The 9988-nt window shown below is 42.5% G+C and overlaps 1 protein-coding gene across 1 annotated transcript in view; it reads left to right on the plus strand.

Annotated features, from left to right (window-relative positions):
* Positions 1-378: 378 nt before the first annotated feature.
* Positions 379-9988, plus strand: part of fbn1 (fibrillin 1) — an 81934-nt gene continuing 72324 nt past the window's right edge. Inside the window, exons 1-6 of the mRNA XM_084053879.1 lie at positions 379-693; positions 1397-1727; positions 4816-4898; positions 6373-6471; positions 7955-8050; positions 8270-8365. Coding sequence (XP_083910005.1) covers positions 1534-1727; positions 4816-4898; positions 6373-6471; positions 7955-8050; positions 8270-8365 — 568 coding nt within the window. The 5' untranslated portion in view covers positions 379-693; positions 1397-1533. The remainder of the gene's footprint in view (positions 694-1396; positions 1728-4815; positions 4899-6372; positions 6472-7954; positions 8051-8269; positions 8366-9988) is intronic.

Genomic DNA, 9988 nt, shown 5'->3' on the forward strand with positions numbered 1-9988 from the left:
AGGCAAAATGCTATGAGGCTAACGATATGCAACTTCCACTAGAACAATATTAGGCCTACTTATTATACATAATTACTTTGGGCCCATTAGTCATTGCACTTAAGCCAGTAACATTTCCCTGTGGCGTGGACACTGGACACATGACAGGTGCGTGATTTACACATGTTGGCATCATGCGTAAAACAAACCTCACCTTTCCACACAGTAGAACTCAAACAGTCACGTCCTGATCTTCTCCTCCTCCTGACTCACACATCACTTATTGCCTTAGCTTTGCTGCATCATTTGCGCTGGATATTTTGTATCGCGAGAGCAGAACAAAAAAACTTATTGAGAAAGTTGAGCAGGGCAGGGATGAGGAAAGAGTTGTGCTGTGTGAGCGAGTGAGAGAGAGAGACATCGAGCTATAGGCAAGAGAGAGAGTCAACTTTTACCATTCCCATCCTCTGGAATGCACCAACTCCTCTAACTTTAATACCCATGCGAACTCAAGACACAGCTTGGATGCGCCGGGGCAAGAGAGTTAAAAATGCGCATTTATCTATAGCGGTTCGTCGCACGGTTTGACAGCTTTATTCTTATTTTAAGAAACATTTCTTCAATCGATTTGTTTAGGAATAGCTGCTGCAAGTAAAAAAGCGACTTAGAGTCCTCTGTCGGGTCTGAAGCTGAATCTCCTGCCAGGGAGAGAAGGTAAGGTAACGGTGCGCTCAGATAATAAGAATTTTAAGCTTTGGCAATCATGACTTTACTGTTTTCCACTGAACGATCATTAGAACAATTTGACTTAACGTCACCTCATTAACTCAGCTGGGGCAGTGGTTCTCAAAGTGGAATTCCAGGGACTCTCTGGGTTCCTTTAGGGGGGTCTAAATGGACTAAATGGAGTCTGTAACCCTGACAGTGTACCTAACGGGTCCATTTGGTTCCATTTGTACACTGTCGGAGTTATCAGGGGAGACCCTGAAATGTAAAAGTTTGAGAACCATTGCAGCAGGGATGTTGTTTTTTCCATGGCGCAGGACGAATACCAAAACGCTCGCCCCAAAACACAGTCGCCCCGGGGCAAATCCGGCGGTATTCACCTGGTATTCCTAAACGTAACCCAACCTCAGTAAACAATGCTGCCTAAACAAACCTAACCTTATTCCTAAACGTAACCTCAGTAAAACCCTAACCTTATTCCTAAACTTAACCTCAGTAAAACCATGCCTAACCCCTAAACGTATTCCTAACCTTAACCTCAGTAAAACAAATACAAAGAATACAAGAACCGCTGGTCCGCGAAAAAAAGAATGGGGGGCGAGCGTGTTTTGGGGCGAGTCTTCCGGTTCCCCGCAGGACATCACATGCACACTTTCTCCGCGTCTTCCCAAAAAATCTTATTGTTTTGCAGCTTTGACTCGGGGAGTGTGCAGACAGACAGAGGGCGTTGGAGTTGTTGGGGCGACGCCGGACAGACCTGTTTAGAAGACTGCATACGCTTTCTCCCCCGAACATTGGAGGAGTTTTGGGAACTTTTTTTGAGAAAAGATGCTGGACACTAGTATGTGTCGAGGAGGAGGGCGGCTGCTGCAGTTGGCCGTGGTGGTGCTGGTGGCCTCATTGTCGCTGATGTGTGCAGAGGCTGGGGAGCCTGGGGACCTGGAGGTCACTGGAGACAGCAGACAGTCTGAGCCCAGAGCCAGCAGGGCGAAGAGGAGGGGAGGAACTGATGCACTCAGAGGGTAATTAATGCAATGTTGGCCTATATAGATATAGTACCTGGCCAAATATGAGTTTATCTAAACCAGTGATTCTCAACCTGTGGGTCGGGAGGGGGGGGGGGGGGGGGGGATTTTGGGGAGGTCCCCATGATGACAGTAAAAGTGACAATTTAAGGGGAAAAAAATAGAAATAGAAATTAAATGAAAAAAGACCATTTCTGCATCAAAAGTAATCAACAAACTAGACTATAAAAACCGGTGAAACATTGGCCAAATTGTGAAATAATATAAGTAGAAGGATTTTTTGTTGTTGTTGAAAATAGACGATCTACGAGCTCACAATGCCTCGCAACACAAGGCGTTGTGAGCTTGTAGATCTGCTATTTTCACAATGTTAAGCTGTGGAACCGAGTCAAACAAAATTGAATGCCTCAACTCCTACAATTCCAAGTGCTTGTCAGGGTAGTTGGGGGGGGTCCCCAGTTCAAATATGATTATTTTGGGGGGTCAAGGCCTGAAGGTTGAGAACCACTAAACTCCAAATGTCTTTTCTTTTAAATTCGTATCCTGGCACAGTGAAACTTGCACGTCAGTGATTGGAGCAGGTGGCTGTTGTCTAATTCCTCTAGTCTATGATGTACTACTACTGTAGCCATACATCCTGGTCCTGACACAGAGGTTGAGATAAGGTTCTGTCATTTTCTGTCTGTAGCCTAATTTATTAAGAACGCAGATGGAACCCAACAAATGAGATTGTCTATGATGGGAAGTTTGGAGCAAAGTTTAGTAATTAAATACTGGCAGGAATATTACATTCCTGCTGACTGCAATAATAAATTACATCCAAACAAAGGAGGCCATTGGTCGTGTGTGGCTGTAGGAATGTCTTTTGCACAGAGAGAGAGAGAGAGAGAGAGAGAGAGAGAGAGAGAGAGAGAGAGAGAGAGAGAGAGAGAGAGAGAGAGAGAGAGAGAGAGAGAGAGAGAGAGAGAGAGAGAGAGAGAGAGAGAGAGAGAGAGAGAGAGAGAGAGAGAGAGAGAGAGAGAGAGAGAGAGACTAACAGCATAATCCTCTTTCTGGCCAAAAACACCACACCCCAGTTTGGGATAAATCACATCTGCAGCTGTACACAGTGGGTCACTGCTGGAGAGGTTTCTCTCTCTCTCTCTCTGTGTGTGTGTGTGTGTGTGTGTGTGTGTGTGTGTGTGTGTGTGTGTGTGTGTGTGTGTGTGTGTGTGTGTGTGTGTGTGTGTGTGTGTGTGTGTGTGTGTGTGTGTGTGTGTGTGTGTCTCTCTCTCTCTCTCCTCTCTCTCTCTCTCTCTCTCTCTCTCTCTCTCTCTCTCTGTCTGTGTGTGTGTGTGTGTGTGTGTGTGTGTGTGTGTGTGTGTGTGTGTGTGTGTGTGTGTGTGTGTGTGTGTGTGTGTGTGTGTGTGTGTGTGTGTGTGTGTGTGTGAATTATGACACAAAATTGATCACAAGGGTCACTCAGGACAAGTGAATAATATCCTCGGGCACTTTCACCTGACATGTTTGGAGTTCATTCATGAGACAACTGCATACACAGTAGATGGGAGGCGGGAGGGATGTGGGTGTGGGTGTGTGTGTGTGTGTGTGTGTAAGCCTATATGCAGAATGCAAACTTGTGTCAAATTGGCTGATTTCAGCTGCAGTGTGCCAAGTGACCACTAGGCTTTACTGTTTCCCTTAGGAGTTTTGTCTGTGAACATTACTGTGAAGTTCATAGACTGCATACAGAATACACAAGACAGTGTCACTCATCGTGAGGTCTATGATCTATCAAGTTGTGTCGGGTGGAAAGCTTGTATGTCCAAAACGGTTTCTTTTCAGGAAATGTAAAAAAGGAACCTGTGTTTCGGTGGATCCAGTTATATAGCTATTCTTTTTGTCTCAAGCTCTTGTTAATACTTTTCATTTGTAGAGAAGGTACAAAAGCTGTAGGTACCTGACACAAGGTGTTTATAATGGGCTTGACTTAAAATGTTAGTGACTGAATCAATAATCAAGATATGAGTAATTTATAATATAATAATCTATGATGTATATCATTTATAGATGTGTATATTAAAGGGAATATATCATGTATTAGTATATACAAATATAATCATATATTTATGATTATATAAATATATAATCAATCATATATTTATGATTATATGAATATATAATCATATATTTATATACCAACTGTATTCATTCATTACTATTTAAATTAGTATATCAATATTTAAAGCGGCACTATGTAACATTTTTTTATGAATAAAATGTAATTTTGTCCTAATCTGTATAGTAGAGTATGTTAATACAATATAAGCAGGTAGGCTCTATTAGCTCAATGGTAAAACATTTCAGCACTTGCGCAGGAAACCGGGTTCAAGTCCAGGATAGAACAAGAAAGTTACGTTCATTTTGAGTTATGTATTATAATCGTAAAATTAAGAGAAGCAATTAAGCAATTAAGATTAGTATATAGGAGCATGGTGTGCAAGGGAGTGCACTGTGATATATACTAACACTTAATAGATGGTGATAAATACTTATATATAATTAATTTAAAGTAAGTATAGATATATTATAGTAAGTATAGTTATCTATATAGTGGTATATGTGTGATATATTGATATATAAGATAATATAGGTATAGGGGTTTTATATAGGAGTTATGTGTTTTTTGAATCATCTCACAGTGGTTGAGAGGAGTATATAAGTTCATACTTCTTCCTACTCCTTTTTGAACATGAAACGAAACAATACTTTTTTCTTTTGTTTATTGTTGATTTTTTATAATTGTCTTTTGTGTTTTTTAATGCTTTATGTTATTTATTTATTTATTTCACTTTAAAATCAGATCTACAAGCTCACAATGCCCCACATTGCAACACATTGTGAGCTTGTAGATCTGTCATTTTCGCAACTTTTGCATAACACAAAGTAGGGCGTTTTGAGACAACTTGTTGTGATTTGGTACTATAATAAAATTGAATTGACAGTTTCTAACTCTAATCTAACTGAGAGTGTAACAGATTTACCAATAAGGCTCCACTGAACTTGCTGTTTTACTTATACTCTTGGATGATGTATTGTCCCCCAGACCCAATGTGTGTGGCTCAAGAAACAATGCCTATTGCTGTCCAGGTTGGAAGACTCTGACCGGAGGGAACCAGTGCATTGTCCGTAAGTAACGCTACATTTCTAATTCAACACTATGGCACTGTACTGAGACTCACGTGCGTTTACATATAGTACAGATTACAGTGCAGCAACACATATCTGTTCTGTAACACGACTACAGGTCCACTTAAAGGAGAGATCCGGACATTTTAAGTGTTATCTTTGATGTGTCGCTAATCACTCACCAACATTGAAAGGGACGTTGAGTTATTCCAGAGAGTCCCCTTCGTCCAGTCTGGCGACCCCCTCCGTTGGCATAATGGGAGGCGCGTGGAAGGCTGAAATTCGCCTAATATAACCGATGCAAAGTTCGTTTTTTCTCTACTCCTGCTCATCGTGGAGTCTCATGATACTCAAACATGCACTGAATGTCGCGAACGAGCCACCATTCGCGCAGAACGAGATGACGCAGGTTGCTTGTTTCTTCCATAGAACCTGGCGTCTATGGAAAAACAAGCAACCTGCGTCGTCTCGTTCTCTCTGCCGGGTGCCCCGCAGAGGATTTGGTGGTGGGAACTTTACCCCCTGCACCACGCAGATGCAAATGTGGTAACGTCTGTGTGGTGATAATCAGAGAATAGTATAGGGAAATGATTAGGTATTGTCCTTTTAATTTAGGCACATTTACATGTACTTTTACATTCTGGTGTTCCATCTGCCAATGTTCTTTGTCAAATGGCACCTTGTTCTTAATAAATTGCACTGGATGGCTTGACCCCCTCCCCCCCTCTCTCTCTCTCCAGACAGTAAAGTCTGAGAGCCTGTAGAGTTGTGTGATTGTAATTTGTCCGACAGGCTGGCCAGCACTCTAATGACATTGTTTAGCAGTGGGGTTCAGGGGGTTGGGGTCAGTGGTTGGACTCTACCTGGTGGGAGCTGGGTGCAGGGGACCAGGCCAACAATAGACTTGTGGGAAACAGAACAACAGGTTCAAAACAGCAAGCGCCACGAAAATACACACACAGGCTTTTAGTTACGGTAAGTGTCAAAAAAGAAAGAAAGAAAGAAAGAAAGAAAAAGCACTGCTTAGCATCACTCTGCCAAGTGGTCTCCTTAAACCACGATGAGGGTTCAAATAAAAGCAGAGCCGCTATAATTGGACTAGGGTCTGTTACAGTATTTAAGTATTATAGATCTGACTTCTATATGAGATTTAGTTCATGGATTATGTTGCCATTAGAAACTCTAAACTGAAAACGCTGTTAACCCTGTGAGAGGCAGGTCGATAAGCCAATAGATTTCCTCTCCAAGCCCATGAAGGAGGGGTGCCACTGATGACTCACCCAGTGTGTGGTTGCAGTGTCTCCGGTTCGATGCCTGGACCTGGGTTGCATGGTGTCATCCTTCCTCTCTGTCCTAGCTGTCCTGTCTCTGTCCGCTAACTTGTTGTAATAAAAAACAAACAAATTAGAACACAATGATTTAAGCTGTTATTATACCACACATTTTAAGCTGCAGGTCGTGATTATGTTTGCAGCTATCTGCCGGAGTTCATGTGGAGATGGCTTCTGCTCCAGACCCAACATGTGCACCTGTCCCACCGGTCAGATCTCAGCCTCCTGTGGCTCCAAGTCAGGTTGGTTACTCCCAATACTCCCAGTATGATGCTGTTTGGTTATTCTCAGTACACACCTTTTATGATGCTGCTTGGTTACTCCCAGTACACACCTTTTAATATGATGCTGTTTGGTTATTCCCAGTACACACCTTTTATGATGCTGCTTGGTTACTCCCAGTACACACCGTTTAATATGATGCTGATTGGTTACTGATAATGCTAATTGGTTACACCCAGGACACACCTTTCAGCATTATGCTGATTGGTTGCCAGTGGTAGTTGATAGATTTGTGTTTATAATATGCACATTTAGGTGGCCAAATCAATACCTGTATATACAGCATACAAAAAAAAGAAAAAAAATTGAATATTATGGTTTAATATTATATAATATTATGTTGCATATAAAAACATTAAAGCTAGCCAAATGCTTATTTGAGAACAGCACTAGAACGTATGTGTACATTTTGTTTTCCTTTTGAAACAAAGGGCAGTAATGTTATGGAGAGATTTAGCAAACCCTTCACACAAACAATTATAAGCAATTGACCATATTCAATTAGGGCTGGTGGGGGAAAAAAGCTATTTAGGCTAATATTGTGGTGTATTTGCCTACCGTATGTGTTGAAAAACCATACAGGCAGAGAATATTTCTGGATGGAAATCTTTCCGCTCTCTCCATGTCCTTTGCAACTGATGAGTGTGTGATTTGTGTCTCTGAGAGTGCACAGACTTAACCAAATTGTCAATTTTGTAGTGTAAATTAACACTGAGGACTTTACTGTGTAATATCCTCTCCTTTTTTTTTTCATGTTTACATGAAAAAATTACTTACCAGCATTATTCAGTTGTACAGCCCATTGCCATAATGATTGGATAGCACATGCACATTACCATAATTCTTCTATATTACATGCATATTGCCATAATGATTCTTTAGTACATGCACATTACCATAATGATACTTGGCCAAAGATTCCCCTCAAAACAGTGCTTGATATTCACCCAAACTTGCAACAATTGATCTATGTTGCAATCATGCTCTTGAAAATAGTGGACCATCTCTTGACATGGATTGTTTTTGTTGTGTGTGCGTGCGTGCGTGCGTGCGTGCGTGCGTGCATTGCTTGCGTGCGTGCGTGCATTGCGGGCATGCATGTGGAATGGGCGTGTGTGCTTTGGAGGCAATCCACAATCAACATCTCTTTCCATGTTTCAACTCACAGCACGTTTGCTCAAATGTTTTCTCACAATAACGCTCTGGGAATATCTGAACGTGATTTACAAAAAAGAAAACTGGTTTACAGTGCATTTGTTGTAAGTGTAACCTCTAAAGTGTCCGTTTTGTTCTCTCTCTCTCTCTCTCTCTCTCTCTCTGTGTGTGTGTGTGTGTGTGTGTGTGTGTGTGTGTGTGTGTGTGTGTGTGTGTGTGTGTGTGTGTGTGTGTGTGTGTGTGTGTGTGTGTGTGTGTGTGTGTGTGTGTATGATCCTCTTCCCACAGTTCAGCACTGTAACATCCGCTGTATGAATGGGGGCACATGTGCCGAGGACAACTGCCAGTGCCAGAAGGGCTACGTGGGAAACCACTGTGGCCAACGTAAGGACCGCTTTACCAACCATATGACCATATATGTCAATTAATTCCTCCCACGGCTCGCCACTGCTATTTGACCCTATTGGCTCACCTTCCAGTGAGGAGCCCCCACCGGGAGGACGTAGCACCTCTGTCCTAGTTCTCCCATTCTGTATATGCTTTTAGTTGATTTAATTTTCGGTTGCCATTTTCTCACATGTTTCTCCTTTTCTCTCTCTTCAGCGGTGTGTGAAAGTGGCTGTCTTAATGGTGGACGGTGTGTGGCTCCAAACCGCTGCGTGTGTACCTATGGCTTTACCGGGGCTCAGTGCGAGAGAGGTAATGAGTAACACATTGCAGTAGCAAGCAATGCACTGTACTGACAAATGTATCGCTTTTGTACAAAAATATGTGACCTCATGCTGAATGCTGGTGGCTAGTGTGACTTTATGCCTCAGTTCTACTCTGTAACAGGAGACTTGCCCAAAATAACAGATCTTCCAGTTAACTTCATGTTGCAATGCGTTGCGTTGATAGCTTGAAGATCAGTTATTTTCGGCAAGAGACACCATTGTGTGTGATGGAGTACAAATTGAGCTTAAAGCAGGTCGTGTGTATATAGTCACAGAGCTGGCGTATGTTCATGGCTATGTGGTTTGTTGTGGAACACTCGCATGTCAAGCCCGGTGCTCAGAAATGACCGTTATTTTCCACATCTGCTTTCAAACGATGCTCTGGGGAATGTAATGTCTCTCTGAATGTGTTCTGTTTGTAAACCGGAGACATCCCCGCCCCCTGTGGTTCAACTCTGGCACATGTAAGCAAGGTCTCGAAAGTATACAAGCACACGCAAAGTGAGTGTTGCCTGTCCTGCGTTTGTGTCAAATGTGTGTCTGTGTGTGTGTCCGTGTGTGTCCGTGTGTGTGTGCGTGTGTGTCTGTGTGCATGCGTGTGTAGGCATGTGTGGAGTGTATATGTATGTATCTCCGAACACTAAGGGGGCAGGCAGGCAGGCTGGGGGTCTGTTGTGGTGATGACCCGTGGAGGTCACACAAATGACCTTGTAAAGCTAATATTTGGATTGGCAGCAGACCCTCTAATTACTGACATCGATCTTAACAAGGCCAGACTTTAAAGGCCTGTCAGTTGGCCCTGGCTGAGGACACTGGTCCTCTGGTTTACTTCAGTGTCCCCTTTAAACATGGAACTAACAAGATGATATCAGCCTGCCATGGCAACTCAGAGCCCAGTCTTATCTAGTACTGGTCTACACGTTGTGATTCAAGTTTCCACTCTTTCTTGTGCTAGAAGCTTGGCTAGGGGTTCCGTGAGGCTGTTTAGAAGCTCTTAAGAAGTGGTGTCACTGGATTTTTTATGCCAGCGTCGCGAAGGCTTCATTTTTTTGTTTGTATGTGAAGGGCTTTAGGTACACTTCGGCTCAGTGTTGATTTCTGAAACAGATGGTTTCTGAAACAGACGTGCAGTTTATTGGTATATGTGGATGTGGCTGGTTGTGTGAGTACATGTGGATGGGTGTGTGTGTGTGTGTGTGTGTGTGTGTGTGTGTGTACGTGGATGTTTAGAGTTCATCTTCATAGAAGATGGTGTCTCCTACTCATCCTCATCCTTCATGAGAAAATTGTTTCCAATTTTGCCAGTATTTTAAACGCCCAGGAGGATTTCCAACACACTCTAGAATTATCACCTGTTTTACCTTGTTGTTGAGTGACAGGTTGATTATGATAGCGACCACAAAATGATGTAAAAGTGTGTGTGAGAACAGACATAGAAGTAGAACTAATCTAGTGGTTGAAAAACATTTTGCTGGTGTCTTCCACAGCAAAGCAACCTAACTAGCTTTGCATTGCCAAGTTACCCATTGGCCAGATGTGAATGACAGAAAGTGATTAGATTTTAAAATAAGAGTGCTCCCTTCTTTACATTTCAGAGTAAATACATGGT

The sequence above is a fragment of the Gymnoscopelus microlampas genome (genome assembly GCF_963454915.1).
Source record: "Gymnoscopelus microlampas genome assembly, chromosome: 1".
Taxonomy (NCBI): Eukaryota; Metazoa; Chordata; class Actinopteri; order Myctophiformes; family Myctophidae; genus Gymnoscopelus; species Gymnoscopelus microlampas.